Source organism: Python bivittatus, unplaced genomic scaffold, assembly GCF_059951505.1.
Source record: "Python bivittatus isolate LINGU-HERP-01145 unplaced genomic scaffold, Pbiv_v1 ctg000350_np1212, whole genome shotgun sequence".
Lineage (NCBI taxonomy): Eukaryota > Metazoa > Chordata > Lepidosauria > Squamata > Pythonidae > Python > Python bivittatus.
The window spans coordinates 31,034,663-31,060,355 of NW_028277074.1; the positions used below are offsets into that span (position 1 = coordinate 31,034,663).

The 25,693-nt window shown below is 37.9% G+C and overlaps 1 protein-coding gene across 3 annotated transcripts in view; it reads left to right on the forward strand.

Moving 5' to 3' along the window:
- The first annotated feature begins 26 nt into the window (after window positions 1-26).
- APOO (apolipoprotein O) overlaps window positions 27-25,693 on the forward strand; it is a 34,483-nt gene continuing 8,816 nt past the window's right edge. For all 3 annotated transcript variants that reach the window (XM_007436648.3, XM_007436647.3, XM_025172193.2), the window contains exons 1-7: window positions 27-141; window positions 9,870-9,980; window positions 10,220-10,339; window positions 15,727-15,781; window positions 19,260-19,355; window positions 20,434-20,525; window positions 22,136-22,243. In XM_007436648.3, coding sequence (XP_007436710.1) covers window positions 133-141; window positions 9,870-9,980; window positions 10,220-10,339; window positions 15,727-15,781; window positions 19,260-19,355; window positions 20,434-20,525; window positions 22,136-22,243 — 591 coding nt within the window. In that variant the 5' untranslated portion in view covers window positions 27-132. The remainder of the gene's footprint in view (window positions 142-9,869; window positions 9,981-10,219; window positions 10,340-15,726; window positions 15,782-19,259; window positions 19,356-20,433; window positions 20,526-22,135; window positions 22,244-25,693) is intronic.

A 25,693-nucleotide genomic window follows, 5' to 3' on the forward strand; every position in this document is an offset into this window, starting at 1 on the left:
TCTGCGTTCAGTTGTTTTTTAAATGGCGCGTAACGTCTGCCGGCTTATGCCGTTCAAGTACCCGTATATCCAGCTCATACTTTTTACGTCATCAGCACTGGCCACACTTTAGGAGAACGAATTTTCTCCGATATGTTCAAGGTGAGAAAGCTTTCTTAGTACTTTCAGGAACAGAATTGGCGACATAAGCCTCCTTAACTTTATTGCTGTCCACGCAACGTGCGTGTTTTGAGCTGTTTGAGAACTCTTGTACTGATCTGTAGAGCAGTACTTCGGGGTTTTGCTTGTTAGTTAGAGATATGCTAGTCGAAGAGGAGGCGGTATTGCACTCGTGCCAGTTTATTCAGCCTCGCCCGCCAACATTTGTTATCGAATAGGGTATAAAGAAAGGTAGGATAGGAGAAAGAAGAGCGCGTAATGGGATATGGACAGATCAGTGACTAATAAAGCGATGATCGACGCTTTGGCCCATTACAAAATAAAGCAACATTTCAGAATGTATAGCTGAGTATTATCTTTATTAGGATTAGATAAAATGTCGCAAAACAGTAACAACTCTTCCTCATGTTAAATGATGCAAAAACGAAATGGGGGAAAAAGAATAAAGAACCCACTTTTTTAAAAAGTTAGTCCAGCTGCTGTGTTCATTTTAGAGTTGATCACAAGATTGAGCTATGCCATTGAGTTCAAATGCCTATTTTCAGAGGAAATGTATAAGATTGCTGCTTTAAAATTTATTGCAGGGAGTTAGCTTGTTAATTTATAGCAAATTGTCTGTAATAAGGTGTTACCACATGGTAGTGTATGTCATAATAAAGCATGTGATAGTGTATATGATAATAAATATGCAGCTCAGCAACATTCTTATACATTTATCATATTTGTTTGAAAAAATGACAGACCTGGATTTAAAATAACTCCCTCTTTAAAAAGGAAAATTAGGCATAAACAAATAAATAACAGTCTGTCTCTATTGCCATATCTGCAAATCTAAGATGACCTTTCATTTTAAAGGTAAATTATTTGGGTAGAAATCTAGTCTTTTTTTCAGATGTGTTGTGGTATGAGCTGTCATGAAGTCATCTAAAGCTAAGTCCATAATTAAGCTTCATAACATGTGTTTGCTAGTATGCAAAGGACAAACAAAATAGTTGCTGCATAAAATACATTTGGAAAAATTTGTTCTCAGTCGTGAGAATAAAGGTTTCATCTTTGGGGACAAAATTTCTACTGTAAAAGTTTTATCTAAGTAACTTGCCCTGGAATTCATGAAATCTGTAATTTTAATAAGATTCATTTTTTGGTATCAGGTCATATATGATACGAGGTTGTTGTAGATCATTTTTGGTAGTAGCTTCTCTATGCCTTACCAGTGAACTGTTGAGTACTGACATGGTTTATTTAAATATGCCTTTATACTTCCCATATGCTGATTCTGTGGTATTGTATTTTTTGCCTTTCTTAAGGGGAGCTATGGGATTTGGTTTTGTAAATAGAGAGGTGTTTGTGTAGAAATAACATAAACAAGTGTTTAGTATTCAAATTCAGATTGTCAACCAACTTGTAAAAGAGAATGCGTATGCTCTTCACTATGGAATGGGAAACCTGGTTTCAAACTCCAGCCTCAATGTTCATTTATAATATAATTTGGACATATTCCTGGCATATTCCTTACTTATGACATATTAAATTATTGTGCTGTCAGTTAAGAGCTTTTTTAGCCCAGTTACAATAGAATCATAAAATAGGAAGAGGCCTTTGAGTTCAACTCCACTTCTCAATGCAGATTAAGTATACCCAACAGGTGGCAGTCTAGCTCCTACTTGAACATATCCTCTGAAGGAGACTTCACTTCCCCAAGTAATTGATTTTACGGTTGAATTGTTAGATAGCTTTTCATAACATTCAACCAGAACCTCTCTTCTCTAAGACATTCTGTATCCTGCACTTTGAGCTAATAGAAAACAGGTTATGTCCTTTTATGTTTGTGTTTATCCTATTTATTTATTTTGCCATATAGAACACTCTCAAAACTGATTGTTGGAAGAACAGTTAATAAAAAAGGCATGTACAAAACTATCTAAACAGCTTAGTATAAGAAATAACAAAAGCATGTTGTTATTCTAATGAATTCATCATTAAATCATATTTAATTTTCAGTTATACCTAACAGTATGATGCCCTCTTTACTTTTTGTATAATATGAAAACTTAGACATTAATATTTTGTATCAAATAGTATTTTCCAATTTTCTCAAAGAAGATAATTCCTGCCCTTGTTGCCCTAAATTTTTTAGAAAAGAACACTGAAATTAATAATATTGATAATCATCTTTCTGTCTTAAATACCATTATTCCATCTATCTTGTTCAATAGGTATTGGCTTTCATAGATGTCCATGGGGGCAAGAGAGGCAAATAATGAATTGTGCACTGAGATGCCAGTGCATAAGGCTTAAATACACATTTCATCATTTTTCATCATGTTTTATCCTGGATGCCAGTGGCTTTATGATGCCCAGAAAATTTCTTGATAGATTTGGATTACAGAAATCTAAATATTGAAATATTTTCCAATCTTCAATATATGTGCCTGAAGTCTGAACACTATGTTAGTATTCTATGTGTCTAAAGTCTGTATACAATATGTTAGGGTTGTACACTTTATGCAAGATGTTAAATTGGTATTGAAAATTTGCAACGTTTTCCCTTTACAGCATTTTGAAAACTGGGATGTATAATTATTATTATTTATTAAATTAATATACTGCCCAACTCCCAGAGACTCTGAACAGTTTACAAATGATTGAAAATATGAAAACATAACAAGAAAAATAACAAGAAACAAAAAACGATAGAGATGGCAGTACAGGCCTTATGCTCAACTTACAACCACAACTGGGACTGGAATTTCTGTTGCTAAGTGATGTGGTCGTAAAGTGCGACATCATGTGACCACATCACTTAGCAGTGGCAATCCTGGCACTGCCTGTTGCCATAGTTAAGTGAATTTGACCAGTCATTAGCCAAGGATCCACCCCAAGCCAAGCCATTCCAGGCTTGGTCCCTCCCAGCCCTGAGCTTCAGTAAGAAGGGACTTTCTCCTCTTCAACTCCCTCCACCTGCCTATGTCCCCCCCATCTCTGTCCTTTTGGCCACCCTGTACCCTGCCTTGTGGGGTGGCAGGCAGCCTCAGAACTGTGAGGCTCTGGGGCTGCTTGCCACCCTGATTCAGGGGCTTCTTGGCACACTGTGGCTCTGGGGCTGCAAGAAACCCCTGAGCTACAGCACAGCACAAAGCACTTCACAGTGCAAAGCCCAGCCTGGCCCAGCAGCGCAGCACAAAGCCCCAGCTGCCCCAGCTCAGTCCCAGCCACAGTTGCACTCTCCACCCTACTCTCAGACCCCGGATACCCTGCGCTTCACCGCCCCAGCTGACCTTCACTCTCTTTTTGCTCCTGCTGCTGACAAGGTGTGCCCATCCTGGCCCTTTGTGCCAAGAAGCCCCTTTTTGCAGCGCTGCAGGGCCATGCTAGGGCTGGGCTTTGCACTGTGCTTCTTGCAGCTCCAGAGCCACAGGGCACCAAGGAGCCCCTTTGTGTTGTGCTGCTGGGCTGGGACTGAGCTTCATGCTATACTGCACTATGCTGCCCTGGCTGACCTTTGCCGTCTTCTTGCTCCAACTGCTGATGAGGGGTGCCTGCCCTGGCCCTTCGCAAAGCAGCTGCTGGCCATGCGAGGCTATCTTCTCCAGGCCTCACGAAGAAACTGCCATGCATGACCCAGGGAAGAAAGCCTCGTGCGGCCAGCAGCTGCTTCACAAAGGGCCAGGGCGCGCATGCTTGGTCAGCGGAAGGAGCAAGAAAACAGCGGTCAGCTGGGGTGGCAGAGCAAAGGGCAGCAGGGGGCCAGAAGGGCATAGAAGGGGGGAAATAGGCAGGTGGGGGGAGTTGAAGTGCCCCTGCAGTTGTAAGTGTGGGTAGGCTGCCAAACACCCAAATTTTGATCACATGACTGTGTGGGTGCTGCATTGGCTGTAACTTTGGGGATCAGTTGTAAGTCCCTTCATTCAGGGCAGCCATAACTTTGAACCATCGCTGAACAAATGGCTGTAAGATGAGGACTACCTACAGGTGAAACTCGAAAAATTAGAATATCGTGCAAATGTTCATTTATGTCAGTATGGCAACTCAAAAGGTGAAACCAATATATGAGATAGACGCATTACATGCAAAGCGAGATATGTGAAGCCTTACTTTGGTATAATTGTGATGATTATGGCGTACAGCTTATGAAAACCCCAAATTCACAATCTCAGAAAATTAGAATAGTGTGAAAAGGTTCAATATTCTAGGCTCAAAGTGTCCCACTCTAATCAGCTAATGAATCCATAACACCTGCAAAGGGTTCCTGAGCCTTTAAATGGTCTCTCAGGCTGGTTCAGTAGGAATCACAAGCATGGGAAAGACTGCTGACCTGACAGTTGTGCAGAAAACCAGCATTGACACCCTCCATAAGGAGGGAAAGCCCCAAAAGGTAATTGCAAAAGAAGTTGGATGTTCCCAAAGTGCTGTATCAAAGCACATCAATAGAAGGTTATGTGGAAGGGAAAAGTGTGGTAGAAAAAGGTGCACAAGCAGCAGGGATGACTGCAGCCTGCAGAGGATTGTCAGGAAAAGGCCATTCAAAAGTGTTGGGGACTTTCACAAGGAGTGGACTGAGGCTGGAGTTATTGCATCAAGAGCCACCACACTCAGACGGATCCTGGACATGGGCTTCAAATGTCGTATTCCTCTTGTCAAGCCGCTCCTGAACAACAAACAACGTCAGAAGCGTCTTACCTGGGCTACAGAAAAAAAGAACTGGTCTGTTGCCCAGTGGTCCAAAGTCCTCTTTTCTGATGAGAGCAACTTTTGCATCTCATTTGGGAACCAAGGACCCAGAGTCTGGAGGAAGAATGGAGAGGCACACAATGCACGATGCTTGAAGTCCAGTGTGAAGTTTCCACAGTCTGTGTTGATTTGGGGAGCCATGTCATCTGCTGGTGTTGGTCCACTGTTCAGGGTCAATGCAACCGTCTACCAGGAGATTTTGGAGCACTTCATGCTTTGTTCCGCAGACGAGCTTTATAGGGATGCTGACTTCATTTTCCAGCAGGACTTGGCACCTGCCCACACTGCCAAAAGTACCAAAACCTGGTTCAATGACCATGGGATTACTGTGTTTGATTGGCCAACAAACTTGCCTGACCTGAATCCCATAGAGAATCTATGGGGCATTGCCAAGAGAAAGATGAGGGACATGAGACCGTACAATGCAGCGGAGCTGAAGACCGCTATTGAAGCATCCTGGTCTTCCATAACACCTCAGCAGTGCCACAGGCTGATAGCATCCATGCCATGCCGCATTGCGGCAGTCATTGCTGCAAAAGGGGCCCAAACCAAGTACTGAGTACATATGCATGCTTATACTTTACAGAAGTCTGATATTATTCTATTTCCAATCCTTGTGTTGTTGATGTCATGTAATATTCTAATTTTCTGAGATTGTGAATTTGGGGTTTTCATAAGCTGAACGCCATAATCATCACAATTATACCAAAGTAAGGCTTCACATATCTCGCTTTGCATGTAATGTGTCTATCTCATATATTGGTTTCACCTTTTGAGTTGCCTTACTGACATAAATGAACATTTGCACGATATTCTAATTTTTCGAGTTTCACCTGTATATAATGCAACAGATGGAAACAAAAGAAAACAACCTAAGTTAAAAGGAGGCTTCAGTCATCCCCATTAAAGGCCTGGGTAAAGAGCCAAGTCTTCAAGTCCCTTCAAAACACCAGCAGGGTGGGGACAGGTTCGATCTCGGGGAAATCACATTCCATAGGATAGGCACTGTGACAGAGAAGGCACATTTCTGGGGTCCTGATAGATGGCATTGCTTAATTGAAGGAACTCAGAGCGCGCCAATCCTGCAGATCAAATTGGCTGGGCAGATACTATGGGAGACAAGTGGCCCCTCAAGTAACCAGGCCCTATGCCATGTAGGGCTTTATAGGTAATGACCAGCACCTTGAATAGCACCTAGAAACAAACTGGCAGCAGTGCAGTTTGCGAAGTAAAGGTGTTACATGGACATACTGAGGCATGCACATCGCTGCTCACGCCACTGCATTCTGGACCAGTTGAAGCCTTAGGGTGGTCTTCAAGGGCAGTCCCATGTAGAGCACATTGCAGTAGTCAGGCCATCATAATATTAAATATTATATATAATCTATTTAGCTTCTTTTACCTGAATCTATTTTTAATGTAGTTGGTACTCATGCTACTCAACTAAATTAAAATGTGCATGCTGGGCAGTGCGGGGCAGAAAAAAATCTGTATTGTATGTATTTTACTGTAGAACTCAAGAAGAGATGAGATGAACACTGGTAACAGAATTCTTTTCATGCTAACTCATGAATGTAATTAGTGAAGAAGCTATTTAAAGGCAAAAAAACATAAGTGAATGTCTCATAGTCCTTCCTGAATGCCGAGGACTTGATTACCAGCTTTTAAAACATTAGATACCAATAGAGCAGGAATACCTGTGTGTTATATTCTTGCAGGAGGAATTCCCACAGAAGCAATGCCTTTCCATGCAGAATAAGTAGATAAAGAAAATAAGTTAATTATAGACATAATATAAGATGTAAGCATGCTATAATTATAGACATAATATAAAAACGAATAGATGCCAGTTTACAGCCTTGAACTAAAATATGAGTCTTGAAAAAAGTCTTGGGCATTCAAGGTAATATTCTATATGACTGTATATAAGACTGTAATATGATCCTGGTGGCAGCCTGGAAGCTATCCAGGTCTTCCACCAGCTTCTAGGCAGCCTGGAGGCTTCCATGCTTTCACCAAGGCCATCCTCTTGTCATGTCAGCCCTTCAAGGTAGTCCAGACCAGGAAACCAAAACCAAGAATACTAATACTACCTTTATTGTAAGGTTACAGTTACAGAATCTTGCAAGTCTGAAAGTGCTTGCAAGTCTGAAAGAAAGCCCCCCTCCCCTGCCTTTACGTTCCAGAGAACTAAGGGAGAGTAATTTCTGAGACGCTTTCTCCATCCCCATTCCTGCTTTGGACTCAGATTTCTCTTATCAGACTGTTGCCTAGGCTCTTCCTCCTGTCTCTCAAGGTTATTCTCACAGCCCATTACATGTTGCTACTCCTCCTCCAAACCAGCTTTCAATCCTGGTTGCCATGCTACATGCCCTTCTCCTGTGGATGTGGATGTGGTAACAGAGGAGCCTTCATTTGCAGCCACTGCTCCTCTCTTGCTGCCTCTGTTGCTCCCCTGCCATAGGGTGTTGCTGCTCCACACTGCCAGATCAGCCTGCCAGTGAACATTTCCTTCTTCAGTATCTTCTCAGTCTCCTCAGTCCCCTTTGTCTTCCTTCTCTCCACCTTTTCACATCATATTCCAGATCCACACATCTGCCTTCTGTTGCCTCCTAACTGCCTTTCCTTCCTCAGTGTTCACTACGGCACATACACTCTTTCCACGTGTTAATTATGAATCCTACCAGTGATGAATGCTGTCCTAACTTTAAAAAAATACTGAACCATTCTACAAAGCAGAATAGAATTTCTGTTGAGCAGTTTTCCTTTAGTATAGTGTTTTCTAGACTGTATAGTCATATATAATTGTTATGTTTAATCCCAAAATTGTTCTTATTGATACTTTTTTCCTAACTCCACTTTAAATAACTAAAGTTCTAATTAAATAGTGCCCAACCCTTCTATTTGAAAACAAAAAGTTAAGTCTCTAATTTTGTGTTCCTCTGAAGTAATAGACATTCTTTCTACTTAGGCCAAGAGAAAGAGAATAGTAATTCAAAGAGAAAAGAACATTTCTAATAATAAATTAATAATAATGGAAGTGTCTCAGCAGATGGCATTGTCTGATTTTCTCTGGCCACAGAAGCTAAACAAGATCATGTTTGATTAATATTTGGTTGGGAGATGACCAGGGAATTCCGTGGCTAAAGGTTAGATTATGTAGTCAAACAAAACATTCTACAAGTAGACAGTAGCAAATCACTTCCATGTTGTTGACAAGAAAACTACAGGAACTTGCCACTAGCAACTGAGCTCAACTAGAAGGAGATTTTACTTTAAGTGAAGACAAATCTCTTTGAAGATGCTTGTTATGCTATTCAGTATTCTTTTGTGGGGGGGGCTGCTTTTGAGTTTTTTACTTTACTGTATCGGGTCTTTTAAAATATAATTTTATTGCGATATTGGGTGAAACAAGTGATGTAATTTTAAAACAGTTGTAGATACATATTTCCAGGCATTTACAGGTATTGTGCTGTGCTGCTTTTATTTTTTTGACTTGTTGGGATATTTTGTGGAAATGAAATTATATGGAGATATAGTTCAGTGTTCTATGTCTTTTATATACTATCCTGATATTGGAGAAAGAATAACATTTGCAAGTTGAGACCGCACTGAGAAGAGGAAGTCTTGATAATTCAGAAGTTTGGCTGTTTACTCACAGATCCAAACAACTTTGTTTTGGCCAGCTTCGATGAAAAGCACGTATTAGCTTTACAAAATTTAAGCCATGTGCTGAAAATCATTTGTATAACAAAATGCAGTCTGAGAAAATGGTAATAGCCATAAGGTCATATTGTTGTTTCTGTTCTTTCTTCTGCATGGGTTGAATTTTGAGCAAGGTATCTGTATAGCAGTTCAAATTACAAAAAGAAAAGAGCCTATATTGTGACTACATTTCCCAGAAAATTTTGTTGAGCTAATCAGTGAGTAAAAAACTTAGCTCTCTGGTTTATACCTGAGTTTTTCCAGAGTTCATACTTCTTGCACAATTAAGTACTATAAGCCACTGGCATCTCACATTATTAATATATAACGAGTATAGTGGTAAAGAGATCTATACATAAGCAATTTTATTTTTTAAAATAGACATACCTTCCTTTATCTTAGAGGGGCAGACACCTTCCCCTCCAAATTGTGTGGTTTTTAGCTCTGGCAGATCACTGCTGCTCTAGCTGAGTCCTTAACACCCAAATAACTAGTCTTGTAAAGTAACTGCAGTTCCTTGAAAGCTCAGTATGGCTGCTTTGAAGCCATCCTGAGTATTTTGTGTAAGGTGCCTCTCAAAGGATCTGCACAGCTGTATTGGTGATATGATTGTTTTAGTATGTTTTGAATAGTGACTGATACATTGCTAATGGCAAGAAGTATTAGGCCTTAGTTTTGGCTTTGTTTTAAACTTGTATTATTTTTGAGAGGGTTGTAGAAGCGTTAAACTTCCAAAGGGAGAGTTATTCCTGTTGAACTATTTGAATAAAAGTCAGCTCTTGCTGTACAAGAAAATCTGCTACTCCCTTGTTTCTAGGATTGGTTCATTGTGTCCATTAGAGAGCAAATACTAATTGATCATAAAAAGTGCACCGTGTAATTTGATCAAGAGGATGAATACTTTAAAAAACACATTTACATCTCTCCTTGAAAAACGTCATTGGCTTTTCCCCATGATCAGCACAGTGCTTTGTTTTAGGTTTCTGGCTCCTGTACAGTGTTTTTTCTTTCCAATAATACAGGTTTCAACTCTACCTTAAATAGAAGCTTACATATTTGAAATAATGTTCATCAAGTACAGGAGATACAAAGAACAGCTTTATTGAGGCTCAGAGATGTGCTTTTGTGGATCATGTGCATCTTTCAATTTCTACATTACTGAAACTCTGCAGGCTTTTGACAATATCTTTGCTTAATTCATGTTTGAAATGTGATTGTGTATCTGTGTAATTCCAGTTGTACAGATAAAATATCCCCATTTTCATTATATTTAGATAAGGCAGTTGATCGCTGCACCTGGTATCTTAAACTTGCTTGCTGTACAGGTATATGCTGATTCTCTTGAGAACGAATCTTCCAAAAAGAACCTACTAAAGGTTGATGAGGTACGATTCTGTCTTTTCTCTAAACAATTTTCTTATTTACCCATTATCTAATTTCAGTGTGTTGATTCATAATTCAGATTTTTTTTCTTCTGATGCAGTTATTCTTTTTATGGAGGTGTGTTGAATGTGGCAAGACTGCTTCATTCTTGTTTATGCAAAAGAATTTCCCATGTGGAGAGACCCCTGATACATACTTTTATTGGAACATAAATAATAACTGTGTTTACTGCTATTTACAGCTTTCACTCTATACCAGTCCAACGCCAAAATCAAAGTATGTGGAAGATCCACAGTCACAACTGGAAGAAGGAATCTGTCATCTGCGGCACTCTTTGGAGCCATATGCTGCCTGGGTTCAGGTACAGCAGTTCATTATTTTACTATCCCAAGAGCATATAGCTTTTTTGCAGAAATTGCATGAGTAGAACCTATTCCTCTTGCAATCTAAATTGCAAACACAATAATATCAGTGTTATTACTTTGTCAACCCAGTTAGTTTGGTGATGCCTAGCCAACTTGTCTGATCTCACAAATTTAATCAGGTTGGACTTGGCTAATACTTGGATGGGAGAACACCAGAAAATGCCAAGGCCTATGGCTTACACTGGGAAGTCCAACAAACATCCCAGAAAGTAATGACAAACCTCTTCCATATTGTGTCCATGAAGTCGCCAAGGCTCAAGCTGAACTTGAAAAATACTATAATTTTTATCACCTAACCAACCAACCTAACCAACTAACACTATCATTTTCTAAAAACTTTATCTGAGTGATTCAATAAACTTCCTAACACAGCTTTTATTTTGTTTTGAAACAAAAATTGAATATCTAATATTCAAATAGATACAAGTGTTTTTAATTAAAACTGCTTAATTGGTTCTTTTTATGGATTTTGTTAATGGAATTTCCTGATTGTAAACTGAAGCGTGCAAACAAATGGAATTTTCCAGATAGATATTGCTTTTGGCAGTGAAACAGTAGGTGCAAGAAATCCAGTATTGATCTCCTATCCTCTTGTTCAGAACTACATCCATTTTGACAGGCTACAAGAGAGATTGGTTACCTGGCTTGTATGGAATAGGCCTTTCTGCTGGGAATTATTATTTTGCTATAGAACTATCAGTTTCCCAGGAGATTGATGGTCATACTGATCTATAATCAAATGTCCACAATTGTAAAAAACAGCTGACCACTTGGAGTATATAAGGGAAGTTGGGTGAAGTGGGTCAGAGCTTTGTTTATGTGCACATGCAGACATCTTCCTTTCTGACAGATTGTGGTGTGTTTGTTTGTTTGTTTGTTTGTTTTACACAAGACTGTCAGTCTCTCAGGAGACTGATAACCCTGTAGTCCTATGGCAAAGGAATAAATCCAGTTGGTTGGCTGGCAGAAGGAAACATTCAGAGTCCCTTGACTCCACCCTTCAAGACACTTTAGAGGTTAATTTGTTGTTTTTTCCACTGGTAGGTGATGCTGAGAAGGAGGGGAAAGGAAGCTGGGGAATCCAACAATCATTGCCCTGAAACTATCCCATATTAAACCTGTAAGGACAGCACCACTCATTCACTGAGACACAAAAATGCTTGCCTATGGGGGCAATACCTTTTTCTGCTGATTGAAAGACAGAAGGAATGCACATTAACATAGTTGTGAAGAAGTGCCCTGAGTCACAATCCAGATGAATTAGTGATAGCACTTTTATGATTTGGTTTCTGGTCTTGTGTCACAGATATGGATTAGAGGAATGGTTTTATTCTGCTGATATACTCCTAAGGATTCCATAGTAAAACCGAAATTAATATATCCAGACATATCCTAGTATGTATAGCTGGAAAATTCTTAGCTCTTCTGTCGGTAATCTCTCTTCAGCCCAACTATAAGAAAATAAAAAGGAATGTGCTTTAGATCTGTATCCAATGCCCAGATATACAGAATTAAAACAACTTGTTCAAATCATGAAATACCTTGGGGACTGTCTTCTCCAGATAGAATCTGCTCTACTTATATGCATATGGAAGGAGGGGATTCTAAGTGATGCATCCATCCAAGAATTTAGGGGAATGTGGGCCTGAAGGCAGCCCTCTGTGATAATCACCATGCTTTGGAACACCTTTTCCTGGAACTTCATCTGATCCCCTTATTAGCCTTCTTCAAGTGGCTAAAATTGTAAATTTAGGCATTTGGGTTTAGACGCAATGGCTGTGTGTGTGGGGGGTGAACCATTTGTATGAACAGTTTTTTAATGCTTTCTTTATTTTATGCAACTGTCAGGAGTCAGGTTGATCTGGGCAGAATAAAAATACTGTGTATGTGGCCATGTGATCTTCATATGAGTTTATTTAGGAAAAGAAGAAAATATTAGAAATCTTGTGATTATATTATATTCCTATATGAGGATAATTTGCTGTTTTTCCAAACAGCTCTAAGAAGTAGGACAAATGAAAGTAGAACTTACCAAAGTATTCACACAGCCAGCTGCTCTCAAAGAAAAAGAAGGCGTAGGAATCTATAATATGCTATAACATGCCATCTTATTCCACACTTAAGTCACCAGTTGAATACTAAAACAGACTTTACCCTATGTTTATGCCATGATGCATTTCTTCCTCCATGTAAGGAATTACTACCCTACATTTTCATGCCACTATCACAACTAACCATATTGTGGATTCAGCTTATATTCTAATCATATGATAGAATAGGTTTTATTCTAATTGTCTGTGGTGCCAAGGTAGGATGAGAACCATGTCTTTCTATGCCAAATGCACTTATCTACCATTATCATGCCAATCATATTTCCTCACTCTTTTTATGCTGGTTTTTAACCATAATAAAGATTTGATCTGATCACTCTCAGTGATGGGAACCTGAATATGTATCAGTATAAGATGGGAAAAGAACAACAAATATCTGTTGACTCTAAGGGGTACACTTAGTCACCATTCTCATTTGTTTGCTCCTCCCCTTATCCTCCTTTAATTCATCTGAAACTTTGAATTTGAACCCATGCACCTGAAACTAAAAGAGTTCCACGTCTGGCTGAGAAAAGTTGTGCCTATGTGTGCCTATGCGTGCAAAGCTCACTTTACTGTGGAGAAACTAGCCAGCTTATATGAATGCCTTGCTAAGAGCCGCATTCCAAAGCATCAACTAAGTGAGGTACTTATGGAGAAAAGGCATTTTATAAGCAGATGCCATAAATGCTCCAGATCTTGACCTGTCAGGAGATGAGTTTGTTCTAGGCTCCCAGGCTCAGAGGCTAGATCACCCAAAAATTAAGTGGAGCCCAGTTGTATAGAGTTAGTTGTAGACATTTAGACATCCCTGTTACTCTACAGACCCAGATTAGCTCAGAAATATAACTTAATGCCCTAATAGATTCTGGTGCCATGAGCAATTTCACTGAATCCAAATATGCTCTGCCTGTCAGAGTTCCTGAGGGCTGGCTCAGAACTCATCAAAAGTGCACAGAACCTCTCCTGTTCATCACCATCAATTATCAGGAGTCTCAGTAACTTTATTTAGCCTTTCCATTACATCTGAAGCCTCCCCATTATAGTCAAGGGAATGGAGGGCTTCAAGTTCACCTTCCATATCGTCATAAGGACCAGGGTGACTTGATTCCCTGATGTGCAAAATTCACATCCTGAAGAGCTTCAAGACCCCTCTGCCTACCCTACAAGAAGAACTCCCTCCTCCCATGATTTGCATGAAAGATGGCACAGATATTTATAGTGGCAAGAGAATGCTTGTGAACCCTTTAGAACTATTCCATAATGATGAAGTATTTTTATCTACACAATACCTGCAATGGGATCTGAGTGTCATCTTTCTGATTAATGAGATTCTGATTGAACAAATAACATAGAAAATGAAGTTCTGTCTCACAGCTTTATTAAATACATTGTGCCAATGTTCACTGTCTTTGTTTAAAAAGTTATGTGATACCATAGGATAATCAGCTGTCTTAAGTGGGTATGTTGAGTCTCATATCACAATCTATGAATTGACAATCAGGTGTGAATTTGAAGGGTTCTCTGTTAAAAAGAGATACAGATATTATTGCTACAGTTGGATGCAGCTCTTGAGAATAGAGGTTTGTGGAACTGAATCATGCCTTGATCAAAAGGGATCTCTGCAGATGTCATAAAATCATTGATGCTCATGAGTATGGAAAGAATTACAAAACAATTTTCAAAGACTTAGGCCTCCATCAATCCAGGTAATGGTTAGGCAGGTAATGTACAACCAGAGAAACTACAAAACTATTGTTAATCCTCTAGAGGGTAGTCATGCGACAAAAATCATCTCAAGAACAAGACATACAATACTCAATGAACACAGCATTGTTCTCCAGTCCTTTATTCTTGGATCTGCAGGCCATTCTTGTATTTTCTAACATCAGTGTTCATGAGTCTACCATAAGGAAAACACCAGTCAAGAAGGGTGTGCATGGAATGATACTGTGGAGGAAACCACTGTTCTCCAAAAAGCACATCACTGACCATTTTAAATTTGCCAAAGACTACCTGGATAATCCAGCAGGCTATAAGAACAATATTCTGTGGTTAGATAGAAGTCAAACTTTTTGGCATTGATGATAAAGATTGTGTTTGAGAAAATGAACCAGTGCATTCTACTAAAAGCATCTCATTTCAGCTATGAAACACTGTGGTGGGAGTTTCAAAGCAGTGGGGGCTGCTTTGCAACCTCAGGACCCAGATGCTTCTCAATCATTGGGGAAAAAATAGATTCTAATAAATTTTACAGGAAGATGTCAGAGTATCCACCTCTGAGTTGAAGGCTGAAGTGAAGACATGAGTTTTCAGTAGGTGCCTAAAAGATACTATAAGATGCCTCCAAAATTTCAGTGGGGAAAGTATTCTAGGGCATGGTGCCACACAGAGAAGAGATGCCAGTGAGCAGGGCATTCAGCAGCTTTCAGTACACATAATAGGGCTCTCCCAAAGACCAAGTATCCTGGTACCAAGTTGTTTAGGGCCTTGCATGTCACAACAAAAACACTGAATTTAGTTTATTAGGTAACTGGCAGCCAGTGCAGTTACTTCCATAGAGTTGTAACATGTGAATGACTTGGCACATTCTGCACCAGCTGCAGCTTCCTGACCATGTGCAATGATACAATGCTCCAGTAACCTAAACATGCTGTGTGTGTGAGATGTATAAAGACCACAAAAAGATTGGTTGTTTGCCTATAACTCTGTTATTCAGTGTGGTCACCTGTGCATTTACACAATTTGTCATTGTTTTCATCTGGTATCTGCAGTTAGATGTTTGGTGTACTCTTCTGTATTTCTTTAGCACTGTAGAGGAAACTGATGGAATATATAAAAATCACATACAGGAATATGGGCACTGAGAAGTGACTTTCTTCCACTTGTGATATTAGCTGTTTTTCACAGATTCACTACCCATACATATGTGGACATGCATAGGTGACAATTTAAAGAAGGACTTTTGCAAGTAAGCAACTTGTGTTTACTGAAACTCACCATTCTTATGAATATTTTCAAAGACAAAACTAATGAGCAGCAGTATGCTAGCAGTTACCATTCCAACAGATAAAAGTATTTGGGTAATGTACAACTCTGGATCTGCTTAAGGACTTATGCTGTTTTCATTGTTCATTCACTGTATGGGACCTGAAGTTTTTAAATTGCTTTGAAATAAATGCCATAATCTTTTAATATGCTAATAGTTGTTTCAACATTGCCCCCCTCTCTAGGACTATACTGGTAAAGTTACGCCCAGGGTAGAAAAAGCATGTGAATACGTTAAAGGTGAGAAAAATTCATGTTTCCTGAAATTAAACTATAAGCATTTCTGGAAGTATTATAATACACTGTTATGTGCTCTGTGTTACTGTACCTGTTTTGAAAGTACTGTAACTGCACTGTACATTCTGCTTACTTTCCCACTGCCCGTGCTTGTTTTATGAATGAGGTCACCCTTTAGATAACAGTGGAATGATATTTAAAAGGATTATTTGGAGGATATTTTATATAATTAGAGTTCTGTTTAGAGGTAGACATTCATACTGGAAGTAAGTAAATGTTTATATAGCTGAAAAGACCATTTGGGACCTAGAATGCAGCCCTGTACCCTGTGTAGGAATCCAAACTAAAGCATCCTTGATGGATACTGTTTAACCTCTACTTGAACAATTCCAGTAAAGCAGTACATCTCTTTCTCTCCCTCTCTCTCTCTCTCTCCCCCTCTCCATTTTGTTAACATTCCCTTGGCATATGTTTTCCTGTAACTTAATGAATTATTCCATTGGAATAACGGGCCATGACATCCTTTCAGATAATTTCATTAGGTTACATTTTGAGCAGAAATATGTTTAACTACCTTAATAACATGAGGATTGGAGGTGAGAGATAAGGAACAATTTTGATGAGTTCCACAATAGAGGTAGTCCTCACTGAATGTCCATTTGTTCAGTGACTGTTTGAAGTTACAAAGGTGCTGAATGAAGGGACTTATGACCAGTCCTTGAAGTTCCGGCCATTGCAGTGCCGCTGCAGTCACATGAACAAAATTCAGGCCCACCCGCATTTACAACCACCTTTTGGCCACCCACCTACCCACTGCCGCCAGCTGCCCCCACTACTCAGACCTGCCTGCCGCTGCCATGCCCACTGCACTGCACTCCACTACTGTGTCGGCTGGGGCCTTCTTTTGCATTGCCTTCTTTCACAGACAAGATGGGGGGAGATAGGTGAATGGAGGGAGTTGAAATGGAGGCAGTCCCTTGACTGAATGGCTTAGATCCAAGTGGGTCCTCACCTAACGAATGTGTGGGATTCACTTAATGACAGCAACTGGGATTGCTGGAACTGTTGTCGCTAAGTGATGTTTTGCTTAACAACCACATGGCTTAGCGAAGGAGTTGCTGTCCCAATTAGGGTCATTAAGTGAGGACTACCTGTACATAATGAGGAGATAATTCCACTTAGAAAAATCCTAGAGGTGGGAGAAAAGGACTTGATCCAACTTATCAAAAAAATTAAGAAATTCATGTTTGAGCAAAATCTGTTTCAGAAATTTTCATTGCATCAATAACAAAAGATTTTTCCACATCCAATGAAATTATTGCCACTAGTTTTAGTTTTTCTAAATGTATATCCAGAAAATTAATAATATAATATTGGATACTTGGTGACCTTTTAATAACAGATAGGGCATGGTGGATGATTAAAGGTAATAAAGCCTGTCATCTATGTGTCAGGATCACTGTTAATATTTTTGCATCAATGTTTAACAAAGAAATGTGATGATGACGTGCATAAATGACAGTCTTTATCACCTTCAAAGCCCCAGTTGTATAGGCCTCAGTAATGGAAGCTGGAAAATCAGGAAAGGGTTAGGCAAAGGAAAGATTGCCTACAGAAATTGCTTGCTTCCCTCCCCCACCCCCTGCTGCAGAGACTGGAGAGGAAGGGCTTTCAAAAGAGTAAGCTGTTTGTGTGGTGCACCTGCAGCTACCAGGCTGAAAGCGCGATCGCATTGCTTTTGATGTGTACAAGACAGTAAGCAGGCACTCCATCACTCCAAGGAGTGGGGGAGTGGTTAGAAGGCAAGCAAAAGCTGAAGGTGTGAAACTGAGTAGTCTTGTCTCTTTCCAGCTGGAAAGCACAGTCACGGTCATGTGATTTCCCATTTAGCGACCACTTCAGTTAGTGGCGGAGTTGCTGGTCCCAGTTAGGGTCATTAAATAAGGACTACCTGTATTTTCTTTTGTATGTATAGGGAATTATGTTCCTGTTCAACACTTATAAAAGCAATAAGTTATTCTTGTATGAGTTAACTTGCTCAAAATTTTTCTCCAGAATTTGTTCTTCTTTTTTGTTTTTCCTGAAAGAATAAGCAATATATTACCATATATGTATTTCTTAAAGGCATCCCAAACTATCAATAAATTTGCCGTCTTATTTATAGGAACAAATTTTCAGACTTGTTACAGACTTGTTTTTATTGAAAAATGGATAACTTAATAAAGATATAAATATCATCTAGAAATGGGACAATTATTTTTTGAGTAATTAATAATGTAACTGGGGCTTGAAATGTAAAGGCTCTGCTTCCATCCAACTAATCCATTCAACTAAGAATTGAGATACTAAAAGATAACTTAACCAAAAATACAATGGTGCTTAAAAGTTTGTGAACCAAAATTTTGGATTTTCAGTATTTCTGCATAAATATTCTTCAATAAATATATGAACAAGTATAATGTTTTTGACTCATTTATTTAATTGGATTCTCTTTATCTAGTTTTAGCACATGTGGAGAACAGATCACATTTTAGGTCATATTTATGCAGAAATATTGAACATTCAAAAGGGTTCAGAAACTTTTAAGCACCACTGTCCTCTGATGTGGAACTGAAAATAAGGTATATTTTTGTTGCAAAGGATTTAAAAGTTGCCTTATGTCCACTAAATTAAATTCTGATGTATAATGTACTGTATTTCCTTGTATGAGAAAGTATGTCAACCTAATAAAGAGTCTAAAACTTGATCAAAATTCTAAATCTATCTAAATCTACCTGTATGGATACAGGAGTTTTAAATTACATTCAAATTACTTTTTTAAAAAACTTCCAGTCTAGATATCAGGAAATTCCATGAGAAGAAAAAGCTTTTTAACTAACACAATGTTAGAAATATATCATATGGTTACATTTCAAATGTAACGCTAACATGGGAGATGGATTATGATATACTAATTACCAATGAACAATGACAACAGATCTGGTATAGAAATTTAGAAAACAAATAAAATTGAATTCGTCTAATTAGTGTCAATTTTTATTGCAACTTTTAAAAGTAATTCTTTTTCTTTTTTATGCTCCTATTTTGTGGTCATTTAGATATTTGCAGCCCAGATAAGAACAGATGAAAACAGAAAAGAACAGGGAAAACAAAAGAGCCCAATTGTTAATATTAGACTATGGCAGGTGTACCCTGATTCAAATCCCGATTACACATGAAACCTGATTGATACTTCTTTGTCAGTCATTGTTTCTTAGTCTAAACGTCCCAACAAGATTGTCACAAGAACACAATGAAAATATATTTCTTCGAACTCGTTTAGTGGAAGTTAGATGACAGGAAATTGGTTGTGGTTCTAACTAGCTATTTATAATGGAAACATACAAATAATATTTTAATATTCTGGAATAATATTTTAAAATTCTGGAAAATAGGTAGTAGATATAAATAGGTAATAATTCTGTGCTTTTTTTTTTTAAAGAAAGCTATGAAATGATCAAAACTCCACCTCCAGGATTTTATCCCAGGCTTGGTGTTATAGGTTTTGCTGGTGTTGTTGGATTGTTCTTGGCAAGAGGTATGTGTTTGTTTTCAATGTCTGTTCAAATTTTGGTGTACATTTACTCTTTCAGCAACAGAGAACTTAAACTGCAATGTACAGTTGATTGATACTGTAGTGCCTGTCCAGAATTTTAACAACATTAGGCTACAAATAAGAACTTCTGTACATCAGCATTAGAATTTATTTGGGATAAGCTGTACATGTTTTGACAAGAGGCTCCTTTTTAGAGGCCCATGTACAATACAGCTGTAAAAATACTTGTTAAACCAACAACTGTACAAACTAATTCAAAAGTAACTTCCATTAAGGAACAGAAACAAAGATTTTGCACGAAATAAGTCACATTTTATATGATGAGAATTTGCATAGTCTAGTAGAGAATGACATTATATAAATCACAATCCTCCTTTTTTTAAAACTGTATGTATAATAGATACACATTGTAAGTAAGGATTGTTTTTCATATTGTTGCTGAATTTATCTGTTAAAGACCATAGCTTAGTTATAAGATACATGTTTTACATGATAAAGCTCTCAGTTCAATCTCTAGTAGATGAAGTAGAGGTAGAGAAAGATCCTGACTAAACCTTGTCTCTGCTGATAAGTAGAGATCCTGCTGGACTAGATAGATAAATGAATCATCTGACATAGTATAAGCACTGTTTATTCATAAACAGTATTTAACTACCAGAGCAAGTTCTTTATACATTGTTGAATCAATCTACATGGCTAGGCAATATGTGGTTTCCCAGATGTTTTGAAATTTGGACACCTTAATTACAAATTAAGAACATGTGGGTAAGGTCTTTCAAAACTCCAAAGCCAGGCTTGCATGATCTTGCTATTTAGTATTCTTTTGCTCTTCACTATCCTGCTTCTCTATATCATTATACCTAATTGTCATCATTTAACATACTTTCCCCAGATGACTTACTGTCAAAGTAGTAGTAGTAGTAGTAGTAGTAGTAGTAGTAGTAATAATAATAATAATAATAATAATGTTATGTAACTTAGTCTGGCTGAGAATCTGCCCTTTAACTTCATCTCATTCAATATATCAGATGTTAGAAGTAATATTTCTTCTATGAAATAGGTTCCAAAATTAAAAGGTTGGTGTATCCAATAAGCTTCATGGGGATTGGTACCGCTCTCTACTATCCACAGCAAACAGTTGCTGTTGCCAAGGTAATTGTTGAAAATCATCCTTCTTATTCATATAGCTTTATATTTCTTGTAATCTTATGTTATTTCTTGTAAATAATTTACATAAGTAATATATTCAATCCAAAGTATTTGATAAATATAGTGTAGACTTGAGTCTACTTAGTCCCAGTCCAACATCATTTGTTGTTTATCTCAGTATATCAGCTGGGCAGATTTGAGAGATCTGCAAATCTAATTCTGTTTCCTGAATGAATAATCCAGGAGAACAAATGCTCTGGCTCCTAGCACATACTCGTATAGCCATTTTTTTGCAGACCCTCTGAAAAAGCTTTGTGGGTTCCTATAGTTTCTTTTCTCATCAGTTATGTTTTCTTCCTCTTAGTAATGTTGAAGACACATATATATATATTTTTTACACAGCTGTACTGTATAGAAATGTGTTTCTTCATTTCATGAATCCTAAAATTAAGGCTGCACAAATAGCTTGATAGTGACGCCTATGAAACAGTACAAATATTGGAATACCAAGTTGGAGCAGGATATGAGCTTTGTGTATTAATTTTATGGGGTGTCTATACAATTGTAAAAGAAAAAAAAGTATATTAGTACTGTATCCTTCGCTGAATACAATTTGAGACAATACAATATTTTCCAGCACTAAACATTGAACCATAGAACAAAGCCATGTATTTGTATGAGTCCTGAAAGTAGAATTTTCTTTTAAACATGAAGTGATCACAGCTCATGTTGTTTACAAGGTGGGAGCTTTCAGTTCTGTTAATGATTACACAGAGCTGCTGCATATCAGCTTTTGCAGCTGAAATTCAGAACTCCAGTTTTTAAACTGTAAATGTTCTCAGGGAGAACTAGTTCTCATTTGTTTATATCGAGTGTCATACTGTTCTAAATCATAATTTTAGCTATATTCGTTCAAGTTTTGTAACTCTGTAATTTATTGTTTTCTCCTGAATCATAGCATGGAAATTTAAGGATGTTTACACAAGGAGAAGTTTTTGTCCTCTCCTCTATAGGGATTTGAGGCCCCTGAAAACCTTTCTGGAAAATCTGGAAATATTGCTTGTCAATATGGGGTAAAGTGTAGGATATTGCTATGTAAAATAGGCACATGAATCTCTCTTTGATTGTATAAGCAATAATTTACAACAAGGCTCCTCCTTACAGCTTATTTCAAAACCTGGTAAGAAAGTCATGTGCTTTTTTGGTTCTGTGCTTTTTCTAAAAAAAGAAATCTGACTGTTCTTATTTCTTTATATTATAATGAAGTCATACTGAGCAATACTTGTGGATGATCTATAAATTAACTCTTATGGTGGCACTGGAGAAGTTGAAAATGTTGTATAATGTGTGTGTTACAGTGTAGTGTAGTGTAGTGTAGTGAGCTAAGTATGTGATCAAGGAATCTTATGGTATAAGTTGAATGAAGTAGGAGCTATTTCTTGTGTCTTGTTTACTTAGTAATTATAGCTTTCTCTATCAATATTAAGCAGGAATCATGATTTATAATATTTATCTAAACGCTTAGAGAAAATAGAAATGAACTACAGTACTTACTGATAAAGCCGAAATATAACGCTTAAGGTGACTATCATTGTATCCCTGGTTTTTTAAAGGTAACTGGCTTTCGCATATATGACTGGAGTCTACAAGCATATATAAGCCTAGAATCCCTTTGGAAAGATAGTTCAAAAAAGAAAAAGTCTGCAAAAGCAAGCAGCAAGGTATGGTATGTGACAGGTTTCTCTCCTCATGAGCTTATTTTGGTGGTTCTTGGCATTTTTGTTTTGATTTGGGATGCACTTCCTTGTTTCTGCTGATTTGTCCTTATATTTTAGTTAGAAAAGCTATGCAGGGATAAACACAAGCCATCATATGCTGCTCCCACCTGCAAACTACAGTAATAATTAGGAAAGGCAACAAAATGCTACAAATAGCAAATTGGTATAGCTTGGTGATTCAGTTATTGTTGCATATTATTGTTGCTCTTAAATTAATCTTACTGAAAGGAGATGGTCTAGTATGTGATATGAAACGTCATGTATTGAGTCACAACTCAGCATTCAAAATGTGTGAATTAATGTGTATTCATGATTTTTCCCCCCTGTGGAAATAGCTTGTAAAGATTTATATTTAAATCATTGTCTTAATTAAAATAGAACCTAGGTTTCATTCTACACAATCAAGTGGAGGAGTCAGTGGTAATTACCATCTTTTGGTTTCCTCTGCTCTTAAGATGGTATCTTAATTTAGTTAAGTTCTAAATCTTCTCATGTTTCTTTCAGCTTGTGTGTGTGTATGTCGTGTGTATGTATTTTAAAAAAATTTCTAACCTATCGAGTCATAGCTTCACATTTGTGTCTTAATTTGCCAGCCAGTATAGAACACTTTGGGTTTATAGGGAACTTTTTACATTTATATGTGGTAGTTTCAGTATGCAGTTGCAGTGTGAAGAGAAAAAGACAATTTTGCAAATACACATAGAAAAAATCCATCCACATAGCAACTGATGTCTGTGTACATGAATTCTCAGATGTCCCAGCAGAGATAACAAGGACAACCTTTAGCTTTTCACTGTTGAGATGATAACATATGCCAGTCAAATCTTCATTGCAAACATAGATTGCCAGTTAATGTCTTGTCTATCAGAATGTGCACATTTAAAAATCAACAAACTTTCCTATATTTATAGGTTCTTACCTAATAATGTAACTTGATGTAGATACTGGGTATACTCCCATTTTTAGAATGTTCTGAAAAGAGCTAGCTCCTTTAGTTGACCCTTCTGGGTAGCTAAATGGATCTCAGAGTAGAACTTCAGATGATCAACTACATCATAATTTAGTGAACAAAGTAGGCACAGTGAACATGGGTTTGTAAATTCCATTACACCCCCTTTTGATCCCCTATTGCATATGAATTCATGCAACAAAAAGTGAAAATCACATTTTTTTCTTTAGAATATTTCATTAGAATGTTCTAATGAAAGTTATCTTAAACTATGATTTTGGATTTTAAAACATTACTTAGATCAAATGACCATTCGCTGATTTCAAGAGGTTGATAGGAAAGCATGCAAGTCTGGGGTTTACAATGCCTCACTTCCATTTATCTAAATATACACTGCGTGCACAATTATTAGGCAAGTTGTATTTTTGAGGATGAATTTCAATATTGAACAACTACAGTGCTCTCGGTCAATACAAAATGTTAATAAACCTCAAACCTGAATATTTAAGAAAGTAAAAGTGAGGTATTGGCTTTCTTAGAAGCATATCTATGTGTGCACAATTATTGGGCAACTATTAGTGTGCACAATTATTATGCAACTAAATGAAAAACAAAAATTCCCCCATCTCACTCATTTATTTTCATCTGTTAAAGTGAGAATAATGAACAAACAACTCAAAATTTACAAATAAACATTTCTGACATTTCAAACAAAAAATCAGTGACCAATATAGCCACCCTTCTTTGCAATAACAGCCATAAGCGTTCCATTCATGGAGTCTGTCAGTTTCTTGATCTGTTGACAATCAACTTTTTCTGCGGCAGCAACCACAGCCTCCCAGACACTGTTCAGAGAGGTGTACTGTTTTCCTTCATCATAAATCTCCCATTTGAGAAGGGCCCACACATTCTCAGTAGGGTTTAGGTCAGGTGAGGAAGGGGACCATATCATTATTCTTTCATCTTTGAGGCCTTTACTGGCTAGCCACGCAGTGGAGTACTTCGATGCATGCGATGGAGCATTGTACTGGATAAACATCATGGTCTTCTTGAAAGATGCAGACTTTTTCCTGTACCACTGCTTGAAGAAAGTGTCTTCTAAAAACTGGCAGTAGGTTTGGGAGTTGATTTTGAGTCCATCTTCAACCCAAAAAGGTCCAACTAGCTCATCTGTAATAATACCAGCCCATACCAGTACCCCACCTCCACCTTGCTGGCGTCTGAGTCGAAGTGGAGCTCTGTGCCCATTACTGATCCAGCCACGGACCCATCCATCTGGTCCGCCAAGAGTCACTCTCATTTCATCAGTCCATAAAACCTTTGAAAAATCTGTCTTCAGATATTTCTTGGCCCAGTCTTGCCATTTCAACTTATGTGTATTGTTCAGTGGTAGTCGAGTTTCAGCCTTCCTTACCTTGGCCATGTCTCTGAGCACTGAACACCTTGTACTTCTGGGCACTCCAGGTAGATTGCAGTTCTGGAATATGACAGCACTGGAGGATAATGGGTTCCTGGTGGCTTCACATTTGATTCTTCTCAAATCTTTGGCAGTTAATTTGCGTTTTTTCTTCTCAACACATTTCTTGCGACCCTGTTGACTATTTGCAACAAAATGTTTGATGGTTCTGTGGTCATGCTCCAATATCTTAGCAATTTCAAGAGTGCTGCGTCCCTCTGAAAGACTTTTTACAATTTTTGACCCATTTTGCCTGAGGAAAAGAAGCTGCCTAATAATTATGCACACCTTGATATAGGGTGTTGATCTCCTTAGGCCATACCCTCCCTCATTACACAAATATACATCACCTGATATGCTTATATCCAATAAGCATTCGGGTTTATACAGCTTGGAGGTAGAAAATATGCATAAAAATGATGATATGATCAAAATACTCACTTGCCTAATAATTGTGCACATGGTGTATTTTAGGTTAGAGATAAACATCTTGATACCTTCAGTATAGTTTGGATTACAGCTCCCTTGCCATTGCCTATGCTGGATAGAGCTAATGGCAGTTGTACGTCATAGCATAGCATATAGAGCATGAGATTTATTCTCTCCATCTTAGATGATTGTTTGAATTAGAGTTAAATCTTAGTGGAAATCTTAAATCTTGGTTAAATCTTTGGCTTGCTAATCTCTCCAAGCTAGAAGAGGAAAACAGAAAGCTTATGGATGCCAGTGTATTAGCCTCTAAAGCAATGCCCCCATCCCCCGACATTAAAATTAAAGAAATAATTGTGACCAACATTTCATAATCTGGAAAGGTTGCTAACCCATGTTTTATTATTAAAATAGATATAGACACTTTCCTTTTAATCTGCAACACTATTTTGCTTTCTAGCTTAGGTATCTGATTTACTCAAATATATGACTATTTCACTCCGAAGAGTGCTTTTTTGCCCATAGGCAGAATTATATAATCAAAGGAGTCACTTTGTGA